Source organism: Bos javanicus, chromosome 7 (genome assembly GCF_032452875.1).
Source record: "Bos javanicus breed banteng chromosome 7, ARS-OSU_banteng_1.0, whole genome shotgun sequence".
NCBI classification, from domain to species: Eukaryota; Metazoa; Chordata; class Mammalia; order Artiodactyla; family Bovidae; genus Bos; species Bos javanicus.
The window spans coordinates 10,578,982-10,598,061 of NC_083874.1; the positions used below are offsets into that span (position 1 = coordinate 10,578,982).

General features: G+C 38.7%; 1 protein-coding gene across 1 annotated transcript; it reads left to right on the forward strand.

Annotated features, from left to right (window-relative positions):
- Positions 1-2,170: 2,170 nt before the first annotated feature.
- LOC133251958 (olfactory receptor 7A10-like) lies at positions 2,171-4,063 on the forward strand. The gene is made up of 2 exons (XM_061424726.1): positions 2,171-3,090; positions 3,827-4,063. Exons 1-2 carry the CDS (start codon positions 2,171-2,173, stop codon positions 3,855-3,857), a joined length of 951 nt encoding a protein of 316 aa, XP_061280710.1. The 3' UTR covers positions 3,858-4,063.
- Positions 4,064-19,080: the final 15,017 nt, after the last annotated feature.

Consider the following 19,080-nt stretch of genomic DNA (forward strand, 5'->3'; position numbering starts at 1 on the left):
CATGTGTCAAGATATTCACAGCATAGGAAAATAACAAGGAATTAGAAGTAGACATTGATGGCTTATACAATTAAGTGTGTGAGGAAATGTCCCTTTCCTTTAGAATTATTAATTTTAAAAATGGTTCGTGAAAGAGCTTCCTACAAGCACTGTGAAAGCATAGATGGAGTTTTTGAAGACAAAGGAGGCATGAACATTTCCAAGTAAGAAAGTGAATGAGACTCAAAAAAAAGGGAAGAAGTATTATAGTGACTCTGAGCATTAAAGCTTTCACATCTGTGAAACAGTCAAGTTCAATGCTTACTAGATCTATGTGGCCAAGAGCAGGGCAATGTGAATGTGAAGTTTATAGAAAGTACACAAGGTGAGCATCCTTTTAAGCTACAGAATTTTGGCTTCATTCTCCAGTGGTGATTCGCTATTCTGAATTATGTGCTTATTCATTTTACTCATTTTTCTACTTCATTCAGTAAACTATCTTTGCATCATAAGGACATCAGTCCTTTTCTTTTGAATAAATTGATGTTTTTCTGCTTTACTGGTTATTCTGGGCATCACGGGGCTTCTTTGGTGGCTTGGTGGTAAAAAATCCTCCTGTAAGGCAGGAGATGCAGGAAACACTGGCTCAATCCCTGGGTGGGGAAGATCCCCAGAGAAGGAAATGTCAACCCGCTCCAGTATTCTGGAAAATCCCATGGACAGGGCAATAACAGAAGTTGCAGTACTCCCCAAACTAAAGAAGATTTCTCCTCATCTCCTTCTCTCAGAGACCACCTAAGTTTATTAGGTTATTTTTCTCCCTCATGTCTATTTCTTTCCTACAACTATGCTTTTTGAACTTTTCTAAATGTTTCATCAAATAAAGAAGGAAAATAGTCATATTAAAATGGAGAGCCATGTTTCACTGTCCATAGAAAACTTAATAACTGGAATTTGGGTACTATTTCCCCATAATTGAGGTTATAGATAATCTGGTTTTGACAGCTCATCTTGTATTATTTCTGTTCTAATTTTGCAGCTGAAGTTGAGAAGATGTTGTGTGTGTTTGTGTGTGTGTGTGTGTCTGTGTGTGTGTTGTGAGGTATGAGAGTTCTTATGGCAGGAGGAGCTGAACTCATATACACAAATTATTCTCCTTAAAATACAGACAGCAGAGAGTAACATGGAAACTTATACTGCCATATGGAAAATAGACAGCCAATGGGAATTTGCTATATGACTCAGGGAACTCAAACAAGGCCTTTGTAACAATCTAGAGGGGTAGGATAGGGAGGGAGATGGGAGGGAGGTTCAAGAAGGAGGGGACATATGTATATGTATGGCATCATGTTATTTGGCAGAAAACAACAAAATTCTGTAAAGCAATTACCCTTCAATTAAACACAAAATCAGAATGATGGCCATCATAAGATTAGAGCAAAAATATATTAAATAAAATCAATAAAATTTATAATGCACAAGAACAACATGTGAATGATGGACTCCCTGTATCTTCATTCCTTAGCACTCTCCCCTATTTCTCATCACTCTCCCTCTTGGTCATTTCCCCTTGACATGCAAACTTCCACTTGAACCTTGACTATCAGAAACTTCCAATTGAGCCTTGACTATCAGACCCTTCCTCAGGGTCTTTGCACTGGCCCTTCATCATTCCAGGCCCAGATTTCCTGAGATAACCTTGACACCCCAGACCCTCTTCCTTGATATCTCTGTTCAAATGTTACGTTGTTTGCCAGCCTAGCTGGACACCCAGTAAAATATAACACCTTTACTACTACCTTCTATATACCTTCTCTACTTTTCTTCATTTGACATCTTATTATATTTCTACTTGTTTACATTCTTTCTCCATCATTAAACTGTGGGGACTTGTGACTCTCAGCATACTCTGCTTATTCAGGAGATGGTGAGTACTCAATATATAGCCTCAATACTTTGTCAGAATCCCTCATTCAAAGTTTACAATACATGACCTCTTGGTGAAAAGACAGAGATGAACAGGAATTTGTAATCAGAGGATGTCCCAAAAGGGAAAAGTTTCACACCAAAACTGTAGGTGTGGATTTCTTGACGGCAAAATATAAATTGTACATTTTAAATTATACCAGTAAGGTCTGTTTTTGTTAAATCAGTCTTATTATTTTTATTGCTAGGTAGAGCCCTGCACTACATGGAATCAGGAAACGATACACAAATTTCAGAATTTCTTCTTCTGGGATTTTCAGAGGAACCAGAACTGCAGCCCTTCATATTTGGGCTTTTCCTCTTCATGTACCTGATCACTGTGTTTGGAAACCTGCTCATCTTTCTGGCTGTGAGCTCAGACCCCAAACTCCACACCCCCATGTACTTCTTCCTTTCTAACCTGTCCTTTGTAGACATCTGCTTCACTTCCACCACCATCCCAAAGATGCTATGGAACATCCAGAGGCAGAGCAAACATATAAGTTATGCAGGCTGTATTAGCCAGATACACTTTTTCCTACTTTTTGCAGGGCTGGATAACTTTCTCTTGACTGTGATGGCCTATGACCGCTACCTGGCCATATGTTACCCTCTGCACTACACAGTCATGATGAACCCCTGGCACTGTGGACTGCTGGTTCTGGTGCCCTGGGTGATGAGTGCTCTGAATTCCCTGTTACAAAGCTTAATGATACTGTGGTTGTCCTTCTGCACAGGCTTGGAAATTCCTCACTTTTTCTGTGAACTCAATCAGGTTGTCCAATGTGCCTGTTCTGACACCTTTATTAATGACATAGTAATATATTTTGCAGCTGCAATCCTGGGTGGTGGTGCATTCACTGGAATCATTTATTCATACTCTAAGATAATCTCCTGCATACGAAGAATTTCATCAACTCAGGGGAAATATAAAGCATTTTCCACCTGTGCATCTCACCTCTCAGTTGTTTCCTTATTTTATTTTACAGTCTTATCTGTATACCTTAGTCCTGCTTCTACCCACAGCTCACAGTCAAATATAACAGCTTCAGTGATGTATACAGTGGTCACACCCATGCTGAACCCTTTCATCTACAGTCTGCGGAATAAAGACATAAAGAGGGCTCTGAGAAGATTCATTGGGGTGTCATCTTTAAAAATGCCAACTTACCTCTGGTTGAAGAAGTGTAAATGATTGCCAGGCTAAAGAAACTGGAGTAAGAAATCACTATTTTTTTGACCAGATTGTAGGTGTAGATGATGCTTTTTCTATTATTTCCTGGTATTTCCTTTGCTTTGACCTTAACTTCTATCTACACTTTAGAGATTCAATTTTTTAAGATTTCCACTCTAACATATAAATATTTTTCTGCTTTGACACAGTCAGAGAATAATAAATAAATGATCATGATATCTGGCTATTAGTCATTTATTAATGATATAGACAGGTGCAGATTAGTTGGCATTAATGGTGGAAGTTAGATTGGGCGAAAAAATAGATAAGGAGTTTTTTCCAAGCAGAGAAAGTGCCCAGGGGTTTATAAAACATGGTGGATTCATGTTGATATATGGCAAAACCAATACTATATTGTAAAGTAGTTAGCCTCCAATTAAATAATTTATTTAATTTTAATTAATTTAATTAAAAATTAAATTAAATTTAAAATTTTAATTTATTTATCTATAAAAAAATAAATAAGGATGACCTGAAAAAAAAAAATCAAATCCACCACATGTAGAAGAAAAACTAGTTCTTTCTTAACAAGAAAATGAAGCAAAATTTAGCAGAGACGCAGGACCTTACCTATGGAGAAAAATTTGGTTGCCAACTAACTGAGTGCATCAACTAGGTAAGAATGGGCTAATTTGAAGTAATTGATAGGACAAGGAGTAGAATTGTGATGGATGCCTGATCAAAAGTGTGTGGTCTTGGTGGGAAGGAAATGAAACTGGGAGGTGACTAATGAATTGAGAATGAAAGGAAGACTTGAAAGCCCTGAATTTTTGCTGGGCAGATGGTTGGATGGCATCACCAACTCAATGTACATACGTTTGAGCAAAATGACCTTCCTTTCAAAATCTTTTCATACACTAGGATTGTAATGCCTCCTTCCCTTCATCCCTCCCTCCCTTTCTTCCTTCCTTCTTTCCTGAGTTCTTTTCTTCCCACCATTCTCCTGTTGTTGTTTTTTTTTAACCCCACAATGACTATTTCTTGTCTTCTGTATTGTCATACCTTAAACACCATCTTCCCCCATCCATATGTAAACTGATACCCTTGACTCCTAACTACTCACTGAGAAATCAGAAGAACTTAGAAACAATTTTCCAAAGGGATGCACCTCCATAACAATCCACCCACCAACTCTACCACTAAAATCTCTGCCTTCCTACCTGTCACTCTAAACACTGCTGCTATGAAAGCCAGTATATATATATATGTAGCATCTCATCAGCTCAAGGGAAGTATAAAGCATTTTCCACCAATGCATCTCACCTCTCAATTGTCTCCTTATTCTTTTGTACAAGCCTAGGAGTGTACCTTAGCTCTGCTGCTACTCCCAGCTCAAGTATACTGCCTTGGTGATGCACACTCTGATCACACCCATGCTGAAACCTTTCATCTACAGTCTGAGAAACAAAGACATAAAGTGGGCTCTGGAAACACTCTGTGATGGTGAGTCCAAAAAAGCCATTTATACTGGATTTGAAGATGCCCATGACTACAGAGCTCAAAGTTTGAGAGTCAGTAGTTGCGATTCTTTAATCAGATTGTAGATGTAGAAGTTGCCTTTTTATTTGTTTCCTGGAATTTTTATTGTTTTCAGCTGCTCTGTACAATGTAATTACCTCATTTTCAATGAAAATATCCAAAGGCTTTCTCTTCTTTTTCTTTCCTCCTGTGTCCCCTCTTTTTTCTCAAACTTTGATACAAAATGTTGGAAATTCCCATGTATCTCATGGAACTGCCATAATTTATTAAGAATCATTTCTTCTTAAATGACAAATATCACCCCATGTAATATGTCTTCAGTTTTACTAAAAAGACTAGTCATGAGTTACCACTCTATTGGGGGGGGGGAAAAAAACAAAAACAAAAACAAAAAACAAAAAACCTAAGCTTGGAAACTTGGTCGTGTTTATAACATTACAGAGAGGAAAAACCTGAGACTACAGTTGTTTTATGTCTATGTCCATTGTTCCTTTTTAATATCACTTTCTGAATAGGTGTTCCTGATAATGAGGACTTTAATGTACTAGTGTCTTTTTTTTATAATAAGCCATTGAGTTTTATTCTCCTAAATAGGATTCTGTTCTCTTAGCAGGCTCTATATCCACACTGAATACCATAGTTACTGGAAAAAAACTTATTATCAAATACATGTCTGACAGTTTCAGTCTATACAGAAACAGGAACCACAATAAACAGATTGACTTAATATGACCTTCAAGTCAGAGAAGACATTGAAAATCATGAAACAAACTTGAAATTATATTTTGTAATATTATGCATGTCATTCCTTTTCAAACTATACATCTACTCAATAAATTAAGGAAAATGTCCTTACCTGTAGGTAGAGACAGTAAGAAATAGAGGTATTAGCATAATATATAGGAAACAGAGAATACTGAGAAGTTAATAAACAAGAATTTCACAAACTAATAAACAGGCAGTTCATCTCCTAGACTATATGTGGAGACATTCACAACATCCATAGTTTTATCCATTATGAATGAAATTTACATACCAGAAATGAATGTATGTTTCAGGGTCTATATTTCAGATTCAGTTGTAATTTTTTGTCTAGATAGTTCATTAAAGATTAAAAATGTTTTTAAATTGTAAGAAAAATTTTGAAAATAGTATGGAACATCAGTGTCAATGTATAAGATGATTTCTTCATTGAAGTGAAGGACTGATGAAATTGTTTTATATTTTCTTATTGAGTCATCTTATTCTTCCTGCTTGAAAACTTGTAGTGATGCCTACAACCATTATTTTCCCCATTGTTCTACATAAAAAACCTGAATCATTCTAAATACTGTCATAAACAAAATGAGCAGTAAATGATATTATCCACTTCATATCTCCCATATGATACAATAGAATTCCTTCAGTTTGCATAATCAGGATTCATGAAAGAACTCGAATTTCTGCCTACTCAAATCATTCAGGGTCAATAGATTTTGTGTACAAATATGTATGTTCTTGCAAGCTCTCCTTGGTATCTGGACAGGAATATCAATGAAGTCACTTTTTAATGCAGTTCTGTAAGCTATCAGACTGCCCAAGTGGTCTAAGGCATCAGACTCAAGCTAATACAATTTTGTGAAAAAAAATTAAAAAAAAAAAAAAACTTGAGTAACAAAGTAATCAGAAATGCTGTCTCCAAATGTCAGAACATGGTCTAACGTGGAGGCAGTAATCCAAAAAGACTGGATATGTGTATGTATAACTGATTCACTTTGCTGCACACCTGAAACTAACACAATATTGTAAATTAACTGTATTCCAATAAAACATTTTTTTAAAAGAAACAGTAGAGAGGGAGGAGCTAAGATGGCGGAGGAGTAGGATGGGGAGAACACTTTCTTCCCCACAAATTCATCAAAAGAACATTTAAACGCCGAGTAAGTTCCACAAAACAACTTCTGAAAGCCGGCACAGGACATCAGGCACCCAGAAAAGCAACCCAAGTCTTCGAAAGGAGAGAGAAGAAATACAGCTCCACTCACCAGAACACCGACACAAGCTTCCCTAACTAAGAAACCTTGACAAGCCACCTGTACAAACCCACACAGAGCGAGGAAATGCCACAATAAAGAGAACTCCACAAACTGCCAGAATACAGAAAGGACACCCCAAACTCAGCAATTTAAACAAGATGAAGAGACAGAGGAATACCCAGCAGATAAAGGAACAGGATAAAAGCCCACCAAACCAAACAAAAGAGGAAGAGATAGGGAATCTACCTGATAAAGAATTCCGAATAATGATAGTGAAATTGATCCAAAATCTTGAAATCAAAATGGAATCACAGATAAATAGCTTGGAGACTAAGATCGAGAAGATGCAAGAAAGGTTTAACAAGGACCTAGAAGAAATAAAAGAGAGTCAATATAAAATGAATAATGCAATAAATGAAATTAAAAACACTCTGGAGGCAACAAATAGTAGAATAACAGAGGCAGAAGATAGGATTAGTGAATTAGAAGATAGAATGGTAGAAATAAATGAATCAGAGAGGAAAAAAGAAAAACTAATTAAAAGAAATGAGGACAATCTCAGAGACCTCCAGGACAATATTAAACGCTACAACATTGGAATCATAGGGGTCCCAGAAGAAGAAGACAAAAAGAAAGACCATGAGAAAATACTTGAGGAGATAATAGTTGAAAACTTCCCTAAAATGGGGAAGGAAATAATCACCCAAGTCCAAGAAACACAGAGAGTCCCAAACAGGATAAACCGAAGGTGAAACAAACCAAGACACATATTAATCAAATTAACAAAGATCAAACACAAAGAACAAATATTAAAAGCAGCAAGGGAAAAACAACAAATAACACACAAGGGGATTCCCATTAGGATAACAGCTGATCTTTCAATAGAAACTCTTCAAGCCAGGAGGGAATGGCAAGACATACTTAAAGCGATGAAAGAAAATAACCTACAGCCCAGATTATTGTACCCAGCAAGGATCTCATTCCAATATGAAGGAGAAATCAAAAGCTTCTCAGACAAGCAAAAGCTGAGAGAATTCTGCACCACCAAACCAGCTCTCCAACAAATACTAAAGGATATTCTCTAGACAGGAAACACAAAAACAGTGTATAAACTCGAACCCAAAACAATAAAGTAAATGGCAACGGGATCATACTTATCAGTAATTACCTTAAATGTAAATGGGTTGAATGCCCCAACCAAAAGAGAAAGACTGGCTGAATGGATACAAAAACAAGACCTCTGCATATGATGTCTACAAGAAACCCACCTCAAAACAGGGGACACATACTGACCGAAAGTGAAGGGCTGGAAAAAGATTTTCCATGCAAATAGGGACCAAAAGAAAGCAGGAGTAGCAATACTTATATCAGATAAAATAGACTTTAAAACAAAGGCTGTGAAAAGAGATAAAGATGGTCACTACCTAATGATCAAAGGATCAATCCAAGAAGAAGATATAACAATTATAAATATATATGCACCCATCACAGGAGCGCCACAATATGTAAGACAAATGCTAACAAGTATGAAAGGAGAAATTAACAATAACACAATAATAGTGGGAGACTTTAATACCCCACTCACACCTATGGATAGATCAACTAAACAGAAAATTAACAAGGAAACACAAACATAAACGATACAATAGACCGGTTACACTTAATTGATATCTATAGGACATTTCATCCCAAAACAATGAATTACACCTTTTTCTCAAGCGCACATGGAACCTTCTCCAGGATAGATTGCATCCTGGGCCATAAATCTAGCCTTGGTAAATTCAAAAAAATAGAAATCATTCCAAGCATCTTTTCTGAACACAATGCAGTAAGATTAGATCTCAATTACAGGAGAAAAACTATTAAAAATTACAACATATGGAGGCTGAACAACACCCTGCTGAATAACTAACAAATCACAGAAGAAATCAAAAAAGAAATCAAAATTTGCGTAGAAACTAATGAAAATGAAAACACAACAACTCAAAACCTGTGGGACACTTTAAAAGCAGTCCTAAGGGGAAAGTTCATAGCAATACAGGCATACCTCAAGAAACAAGAAAAAAGTCAAATAAATAACCTAACCTAAAGCAACTAGAAAAGGAAGAAATGAAGAACCCCAGGGTTAGTAGAAGGAAAGAAATCTTAAAAATTAGGGCAGAAATAAATGCAAAAGAAACAAAAGAGACCATAGCAAAAATCAACAAAGCCAAAAGCTGGTTCTTTGAAAGGATAAATAAAATTGACAAACCATTAGCCCGACTCATCAAGAAACAAAGGGAGAAAAATCAAGTCAATAAAATTAGAAATGAAAATGGAGAGATCATAACAGACAACACAGAAATACAAAGGATCATAAGAGACTACTATCAACAATTACATGGCAATAAAATGGACAACGTGGAAGAAATGGACAAATTCTTAGAAAAGTACAACTTTCCAAAACTGGACCAGGAAGAAATAGAAAGTCTTAACAGACCCATCACAAGCATGGAAATTGAAACTGTAATCAAAAATCTTCCAGCAAACAAAAGCCCAGGTCCAGACGGCTTCACAGCTGAATTCTACCAAAAATTTAGAGAAGAGCTAACACCTATCCTGCTCAAACTCTTCCAGAAAATTGCAGAGGAAGGTAAACTTCCAAACTCATTCTATGAGGCCACCATCACCCTAATACCAAAACCTGACAAAGATCCCACAAAAAAAGAAAACTACAGGCCAATATCACTGATGAACATAGATGCAAAAATCCTTAACAAAATTCTAGCAATCAGAATCCAACAACACATTAAAAATATCATACACCATGACCAAGTGGGCTTTATCCCAGGGATGCAAGGATTCTTCAATATCCACAAATCAATCAATGTTATACACCACATTAACAAATTGAAAAACAAAAACCATATGATTATCTCAATAGATGCAGAGAAAGCTTGATAAGAACTCTCCAGAAAGCAGGAATAGAAGGAACATACCTCAACATAATAAAAGCTATATATGACAAATCCACAGCAAACATTATCCTCAATGGTGAAAAATTGAAAGCATTTCCTCTAAAGTCAGGAACAAGACAAGGGTGCCCACTTTCACCATTACTATTCAACATAGTTTTGGAAGTTCTGGCCACAGCAATCAGAGCAGAAAAAGAAATAAAAGGCATCCAAATTGGAAAAGAAGTAAAACTCTCACTGTTTGCAGATGACATGATCCTCTACATAGAAAACCCTAAAGACTCCACCAGAAAATTACTAGAACTAATCAATGATTATAGTACAGTTGCAGGATATAAAATCAACACACAAAAATCCCTTGCACTCCTATACACTAATAATGAGAAAACAGAAAGAGAAATTAAGGAAACAATTCCATTCACCATTGCAACGAAAATAATAAAATACTTAAAAATATATCTACCTAAAGAAACTAAAGACCTATATATAGAAAACTATAAAACACTGGTGAAAGAAATCAAACAGGACACTAATAGATGGAGAAATATATCATGTTCATGGATTGGAAGAATCAATATAGTGAAAATGAGTATACTACCCAAAGCAATTTATAGATTCAATGCAATCCCTATCAAGCTACCAACGGTATTCTTCACAGAGCTAGAACAAATAATTTCACAATTTATATGGAAATACAAAAAACCTCGAATAGCCAAAGCGATCTTGAGAAAGAAGAATGGAACTGGAGGAATCAACCTACCTGGCTTCAGGCTCTATTACAAAGCCACAGTTATCAAGACAGTATGGTACTGGCACAAAGACAGAAATATTGATCAATGGAACAAAATAGAAAGCCCAGAGATAAATCCACACACCTATGGACACCTTATCTTTGACAAAGGAGGCAAGAATATACAATGGATTAAAGACAATCTCTTTAACAAGTGGTGCTGGGAAAACTGGTCAACCACTTGTAAAAGAATGAAACTAGAACACTTCCTAACACCTTACACAAAAATAAACTCAAAATGGATTAAAGATCTAAATGTAAGACCAGAAAGTATAAAACTCCTAGAGGAGAACATAGGCAAAACACTCTCCGACATACATCACAGCAGGATCCTCTATGACCCACCTCCCAGAATATTGGAAATAAAAGCAAAAATAAACAAATGGGACCTAATTAACCTTAAAAGCTTCTGCACAACAAAGGAAACTATTAGCAAGGTGAAAAGGCAGCCTTCAGAATGGGAGAAAATAATAGCAAATGAAGCAACTGACAAACAACTAATCTCAAAAATATACAAGCAACTCCTACAGCTCAACTCCAGAAAAATAAATGACTCAATCAAAAAATGGGCCAAAGAACTAAATAGACATTTCTCCAAAGAATACATACAGATGGCTAACAAACACATGAAAAGATGCTCAACATCACTCATTATCAGAGAAATGCAAATCAAAACCACTATGAGGTACCATTTCACGCCAGTCAGAATGGCTGCAATCCAAAAGTCTACAAGCAATAAATGCTGGAGAGGGTGTGGAGAAAAGGAAACTCTCTTACACTGTTGGTGGGAATGCAAACTAGTACAGCCACTATGGAGAACAGTGTGGAGATTCCTTAAAAATACTGGAAATAGAACTGCCTTATGATCCAGCAATCCCACTGCTGGGCATACACACTGAAGAAACCAGAAGGGAGAGACACGTGTACCCCAATGTTCATCGCAGCACTGTTTATAATAGCCAGGACATGGAAGCAACCTAGATGTCCATCAGCAGATGAATGGATAAGAAAGCAGTGGTACATATACACAATGGAGTATTACTCAGCCATTAAAAAGAATACATTTGAATCAGTTCTAATGAGATGGATGAAATTGGAACCTATTATACAGAGTGAAGTAAGCCAGAAGGAAAAACACCAATACAGTATACTAACACATATATATGGAATTTAGAATGATGGTAACAATAACCCTGTGTACGAGACTGCAAAAGAGACACCGATGTATAGATCAGTCTTATGGACTCTGTGGGAGAGGGAGAGGGTGGGGAGATTTGGGAGAATAGCATTGAAACATGTATAATATCATGTATGAAACGAGTCGCCAGTCCAGGTTTGATGCACGGTACTGGATGCTTGGGGCTGGTGCACTGGGACGACCCAGAGGGAGGGTAGGGGAGGGAGGAGGGAGGAGGGTTCAGGATGGGGAACGCGGCTATACCTGTGGCGGATTCATTTCGATATTTGGCAAAACTAATACAATATTGTAAATTTTAAAAATAAATTAAAATTTTAAAAAATAAAAAAAACAAATACTCAAAAAAATAAATAAATAAAAAGAAAAAAAAATTAAAAGAAACAGTAGATTCCCGCTTCATTCACTTTGATTATTATATTTTTTAGTGGGTTGCATTATCAGCCATCCTAAAATAAAATGGTAAAACATAATGTGCATGCATGCTAAGTCACTTCAGTCGTGTCTGACTCTTTGTGACCCCATGGACTGTAGCCCACCAGGCTCCTCTGTACATGGAATTTTCCAGGGAAGAATACTGGAATGAGTTGCCATGCCTTCCTCCAGGGCATCTTCCTGACCCAGGTATTAAACTGGTGTCTCTTATGTCTCCTGCATTGGCAGCCAAGTTCTTTACCACTAGCACCACCTGGGAAGCCCCAAAATATAATGTATTTATTATTTAATGGGATGGTATGGTTTGGAATTTTTCCAAGCACTGTTAGTTTCCTCATGAGCCTGTAATTAGCTGTCTATCTCTACCTAGGGTTTCTAAGACTCATCTGTGCCTGGCTATAGTGCTCTTCCATCTTAAAATAAATTATAGTTAGTTTGTTCATTTCTATATCTAGTTAATCTAGTTTACAGGAAAAAAATATTTTATCATATGTACATTGCCTTAATTTATTCCACTGCTGCTATGGTCATACATAACACTTTACTTTCTTCCCAGTTAGAAGACATATCATCCACACTTGTTCAGTGTGGCTCAGCTACCTGTATTCAATCTTACCCTGAGTCATGCATCTTTAGATTTTTTTTCCCCTTTAACTAATTAGAGTATGCCATGGATGGCATCACTGACTCGATGGACGTGAGTCTGGGTGAACTCCAGGAGTTGGTGATGGACAGGGAGGCCTGGCGTGCTGCGATTCATAGGGTCACAAAGAGTCGGAGATGACTGAGCAACTGAACTGAACTGAACTGATGCGATAAACTGGAGAAGGAAATGGCAACCCACTCCAGTTCTTTTGCCTGGAAAATCCCATGGATGGAGGAGCCTGGTAGGCAGCAGTCCATGGTGTCGCAAAGAGTCGGACAGGACTGAGCAACTTCACTTTCACTTTTCACTTTCATGCATTGGAGAAGGAAATGGCAACCCACTCCAGTGTTCTTGCCTGGAGAATCCCAGAGATGGTGGAGCCTGGTGGGCTGCCGTCTATGGGGTCACACAGAGTCAGACACTACTGAAGTGACTTAGCAGCAGCAGCAGCAGCAGCAGCATGCGATAAGCTGAATATATTTAACATGTACTAGTAATAGAGGTGGAGAAGGAAATGGCACCCCACTCCAGTATGCTTGCCTGGAAAATCCCATGGACGGAGGAGCCTGGGTAGGCTGCAGTCCATAGCGTCGCTAAGAGTCGGACACGACTGAGCGACTTCACTTTCACTTTTCACTTTCATGCATTGGAGAAGGAAATGGCAACCCACTCCAGTATTCTTGCCTAGAGAATCCCAGGGATGGGGGATTCTGGTGGGCTCCCATCTATGGGATCGCACAGAGTCGGACACGACTGAAGCAACTTAGCAGCAGCAGCAGTAATAGAGGAAGTAGAGGGACATTCTCAGGGTGACATCAAAACAAGATGGCAGTGTAGGAAATCCTATACCTGTCCCCTCCCAGAAACATCAAATTGGATAACTATCCATTCACCAGAATACCTTCATACAAGCAAAGCATTTCTGGTGAGGCTTTACAGCACCTTGATGAAGGAAACTACTTTTTTAAAAGATGCATTGAATAGAATAGGAAGGACAATTTCATATTATCCTTGCCACTCCTACCCCAAATCTAGGCATCTCAGGACGAAGACAGAAACATCCAAGTGGGGGAAAGACAAGTGAAGGAGGTATTTGACTTCGCTTCATATTCCAGTGCCATGTCTTTAGTAGTGTCAGTCTAGCCCTTGTGGTCTAGACCCCAAACAAGTTCCTGCAAACACAAGATCTGAACTCACTGCAGCACCAGGCTATTCCTCATGCTTTCAGTGTCCATGCAAGCTCCAGCAGACAGCTTATGCTGTCTCCTTCAGACACAGGCTTGTGGCTCATCTAAGCATCAAGGCTGGCCCCTGAGACCCAACATCCAGGCTTGACATGGAACCAACCCAGCATATGGTCCCCATTCTCTAGGAAATCTCCCTCAAACTAAAGATCTCAACCTTCACCAGAACAAAACCAAACTCTACCAATTGAAATGTCAAGCCCATAGCAGGGGTCCCGGACACATGGTTGGCAACTTTGGACAAAAATTTCATTCCTGATCATAGAACTACATGTCATGCTCACCACCACAGACTCAAGCAAGTGATTTCAAAATCCAACACTTGCTTGTATGGTCTCAGACATTGGATAGACCACAGGAACCCGAGAATTAGGCAACTTGATTACTCAGACCCCAGGCCTGCCCACCCAAGGACTCCAGAAGCACTTCCACCTGTGGACATCATCAGGGAACTCACTCAGTATCTTTTGTAGGATGACTGCAGAAGGACTTGGGCTACTATCAGGAAGAAATTTTTTAAAATCTGTTTTCAGATTTTACTGTTTTCTACAGCAGATGCACCAATTTACATTACCACTAACAGTGTAAAGAGGGTTCCCTTTCTGTTGGGGGCCAGAGTGAGGTACTCCGCCCGTGACAAAGGTCATGAGGAAGGAGGCTCGACATACGCAAAGGCGGGATCGAGCCTCAGGAGTCCCCCTGGAACTCCTCGAGCATCTACCCCCATAACCAGAGCCTGCCTACTTTACTACTTTGTGCTCACCTACACCTCTGACTTTACGGGGGGCTGTCCCCCACCACCTCTTTCGGAGAAGGAGTTAACCTAGAGCTCCAGTCAATAAAAACTCTTGGGTGTGACAAGAGTGTTTTAACCTACAAACTCCTCTGAAGGTTCTCTAGCCTGCCTGACAGGCTCCTCCGGCCACATGTGATTGCTCACAGCCTCCCAACCGTGAGAGGCACAAGATGCTTTAAACCCTCTAAAAACAGGTTCTTTAGAGAAGTTAGAAAACTATAAGTATAGTGGGCTAATTAGAAATTGTGTTGGTGAAGGGTTTTTCATTTGTTGAGCCAATGTTTGTTGCTAAGTCTCCACATCCCCTGCCCTTACACACATTAATGAATATATAGAATTAACCTTTGATATTAATCACGTTAGACCTTAGGCTAAGTAAATTCTTTCCTTAACTAAAACCCACTACACCCTCACCCTGTAGGAATGTAACTTTATTTGGGTGGCGTCTGTTTTGAGAATAATCAGCCCTGGAGAAATAAGTGTCCTGATTGACTGACCGCTGTCACAAGGAGAGGGTCGTAAATTGTCAGCAGGTCCCCCTGGCCAGAAGATGATGTAACACCCCTAAGACCTCTGTATACATTTGTGTGAAGCACCTGACTTTAATAAAAGTCAGGACTGCTTTCCCCACGTGACTTTTGTATAACATCTCAGTGTATAAAAGTAGACCATGGAAAATAAAGAATTGGGATCAGTTTCTCGAAATACTGGTCTCCCCATGTCGCTCTCTCTCTCTCACTCTGGTTGAGTCTCCATCTGGAGCGCGGAACCCACCATGCTTACTAATTATGCCTGGGCTTCTAAGATCCGACCGGGGAGGCCTCAGTGTCTCCTCTCCTTCGGGAGAACGGAAGGACGCCTGCGGCCTACGTAAGTGGTGCAAACTTCTTGTCTTGAAGTTTTATTGGTCTCCCGCGTAAACCAAGCTACTCAGCCTCTTTTCTCCACTGAATTTTCCTACTGAGCTATCCTCATCCTATTACTCTTTATATCTTTGATAAAATATTTAAATAAATAGGTCGCCGACGCCGTCCCCGCTTCGAATACCCTGGATCAGCCGGGGCAGGACCCCGGCAGGTGGCGCCCGATACAGGGACGATTCGAAGGTAGGTCCCCAACCCTTTCCCCAGTGTTGAATTTTAGGGACGGATAGGACCCCACTCAGGGTGCCGCGGACCCCCCTGTAGGATAGACAGGGCGAGTAGGAGTGGGAAGTGTTGAAAGTGTTAAAGAGTTAGAGTTAGAGAGAAAAAATGGTTTCTGAAGTTAAAAGGCCAAAGAAAAGCCTGATCTTTTGAAAGCTAAAAGCTTTATCTTCTATTATATTTAACTTTCTGACATGGATAACACTGAAACTAAGAATGGCAACTCTTTATACAAGTAATCTGAAACTGTTAAAGAAGCTACTGTTAATTTAGATACTTGGGTGAAGGTGAAAAAAAACAACTAAACACTTATCCTATAAATATGATTAAAAATGTTCTGGATCCTCGTCATGAGGCTGTGGGGTGACCTATGGGAGAGGCTATAGCGGTGGATGGTAGTGGGTCTCCACCTTCTGCACAGATCATATTTTCTGCCATTGACAAGGAAAAGGAGGCACACTGTGCTCTACCTCCCGAGGAGTGAGAGGGCTTACAGGACGCTGCGGCCGGGCGCCCTGGCGAGCCCCCTCTCCCTCTACACAAACCTTTAAAAATTTATCCAACAATTTCTGATTTAAGGCGACTACCCCACCTCCGCTTGCACCTCCCAAGGCCTAAAAATTCCCCAGTTTACATCCAAAGTCTCCCAGAGCATTGCCTAAGGTTGAAAAAGATAAAAAAGTCTTCTTTTAAACAAAGGAGCCTTTAAAAAATACACAATATACAGAGCCTGCTCCTTGCAGAAAACCCCCTCTGGGGGGGCCTCACCCAAGCAAAAAAAGAGAGAAAAATAAAAAGAAAAAAGAAAAAAAGTGAAAAAGAAAAAAGGAAAGAAAATAGAGAAAGATCTAAAGATAGAAAAAGAACTAAAGAGTGAAAAGGAGAGAGGAACGGAGGAGGAAGGAATCAGGGAATGCAGCAAGATAGAAAAAGGAAAAAAGGAAGTTAGAAAAAGAGATACAGAGAGAAAGAGACGGAGGAGGAAAGAAAAAGTTAGAGAGAAAGATGGTAAAGGAAACGAAACGAAAGAAAGAGAAGGTAGTAAGAAGGAAGAAGGGAGAATGAAAGAGGGAAACAAAAAGGAAATGATAGAAAGTAAGAGAAAAGGAAGGAAAAAAGAGAGTGAGGGAAAGAAAACTTGAGAAAGATTTAAAGAGAAGAAGGAAGAAAAAATCAGCAGAGGAGAGAGGAGAGGACTTACAGGACACTGTGGCCAGACGCCCTGGCGAGCTACCTCCCCCTCTGCGCAAACTTTTAAAAAAACTTATCCACCACTTTCTGATTTGGGGCGATAGCCGCCGCCTCCGTTTGCGCCTTCCAGGGCCCAAGAGTTCCCCACTTTGCCCCCAAAGCCTCTCAAAGTGTTGCCTAAGCCTGAAAAAGATAAAAAGTTTTTAAACAGTGGAGCTTTTAAAACAGACTGCATGCACAATATGCAGAGCGTGCTCCTTGGAGAAAACCCCCTCAGGGGGGTCTTACCCAGGCTAAGAGAAAAGCCAAACGGTAAGGGGATTTAGCAACAATATTAACCCTTGACGAGGTTACTCCAATTCCAACGGGAGTGGCTGGCCCCCTACCTGAGGGCATTGTAGGACTTGTGCTAGGGCGTAGCTCGCTTTCTTAAAAAAAAAAAAAAAAAAAAAAAGAAAGAAAGAAAGAAAGAAAACAAATAAATAAGTAAATAAAAAGAAAAAGAAAATTTCGGTGGTGCATGGTGTAGTAGATTCTGATTATATTGAGAAATTAAAGTTTTGTTCTCACCGCCTACTAAAACTGTGCAAATTAATAAAGGTCAAAGAGTAACACAGCTTTTGCTTTTTACCTTATTATCAGACAAGAAAAACCTTGACTTCTCAAGCTAAGAGCCACAGAGCATTTAGATTTAGTGATCTAGCTTTTTGGGTGCAGGGAATTACAGCTCCAAGGCCTTTAAAAGATCTTTTAATTCAAGAAAATAAAATGTCAGGGCTATTAGACACAAGAACAGACGTCTCTTAACATTGCTGGAAAAGACTGGCCTAGTTCCTGGCCCACGTATAATACTGAAAATGAGTTGGTGGGATTAGAGAAAGTGATATGCGGGGTGAGAATGCTGTAGAAAAAAAAAAGGTGAGGGAGAGTTTAAAACCTTGAAGAGTAGTGAGTTCCCTGTTGCTGGAAGTATTCAAGCAAAGATTAGATGGTTGCTTGTCATCTAAAAAGCTATAGACCAGATTTAGGTTACAAAACAAAAACTGGAGAAGCTTATAAAGATGTTGTGCAACACCTCTTTACTTGCTTCTCATATTTAGGTGTGCCAAAAGTTTTAAAAACTGATAATGCCCCTTTGAAGCTGCGGAGAGATTGTTTACTAACTTTAAATGATTTCCAAAAATTATTAGGGGACATTAATTGGATACGCCCTCATTTAAAACTGACTACTGCAGATTTAAAGTCTTTATTTGATTGCTTAAAAATTGATCCTAATTCCAGTTCTAAGAGAAAGTTGACTAATGAGACAGAGTTAGCTCTTGTTGAAGTGTATGAGACTTTAAATGATCAGTTAATTAAGATTAATATTACCAAAAGATGAGATTAAATTATTTTTGCCATGAAACATACACCTACAGGGTGCTTGTGACAAAAAGGCCCATTGGTTCCATCTACCAGTGACCCCAAGAAAAATAGTTTTATCTTATCCCAGCTTGGTGGCACAATTAATTATAAAAGGAGGAAAAAGGAAGTGTGGAACTTTTTAGAAAAGAAGTAGCAAATATAATAATTTCACTCAATAAGGATCAACTGCAAGTCTTTTACAAAATAGTGATGATTGGCAAGTTGCCCTGATAGATTTCAGGGGTCAAATTTTGTTTCATTTGCCCTCAAGCCCCCACAGTAGTTAAAAGTTCAAAAATGTTAGATTGGCAGTTTGAGGATACCTGTGGAACTTTCCAACTGTATGTAGTTCCTATGCTCCCCTTTACCCTATGGGAGAGGGACGTGCTGTCTCAAATAGGAGATACTCAGAGAAGGGTTTTCTCAATTTCTTAGTGATCAACAGGCGGTACAATTAATAATACTATATATATTATTATAAATACATAATATAAATATATTTTGTTTAATTGTAAGTTTCAATTTAATTAGGTATGGTATAAATAAAATATAATAGAGTGTATACCTAATTCTATTTATGGATCTATACTTAATTAATCTGTATATAA

Excerpts from the sequence above, each read along its gene's own strand:
- LOC133251958 (XM_061424726.1), top strand. The coding sequence starts at position 2,171 with ATGGAATCAGGAAACGATACACAAATTTCAGAATTTCTTCTTCTGGGA. Across the intron at positions 3,091-3,826 it reads CTGAGAAGATTCATTGGGGT|GACAAGGAGTAGAATTGTGA; the intron begins GTCATCTTTAAA and ends AGTAATTGATAG.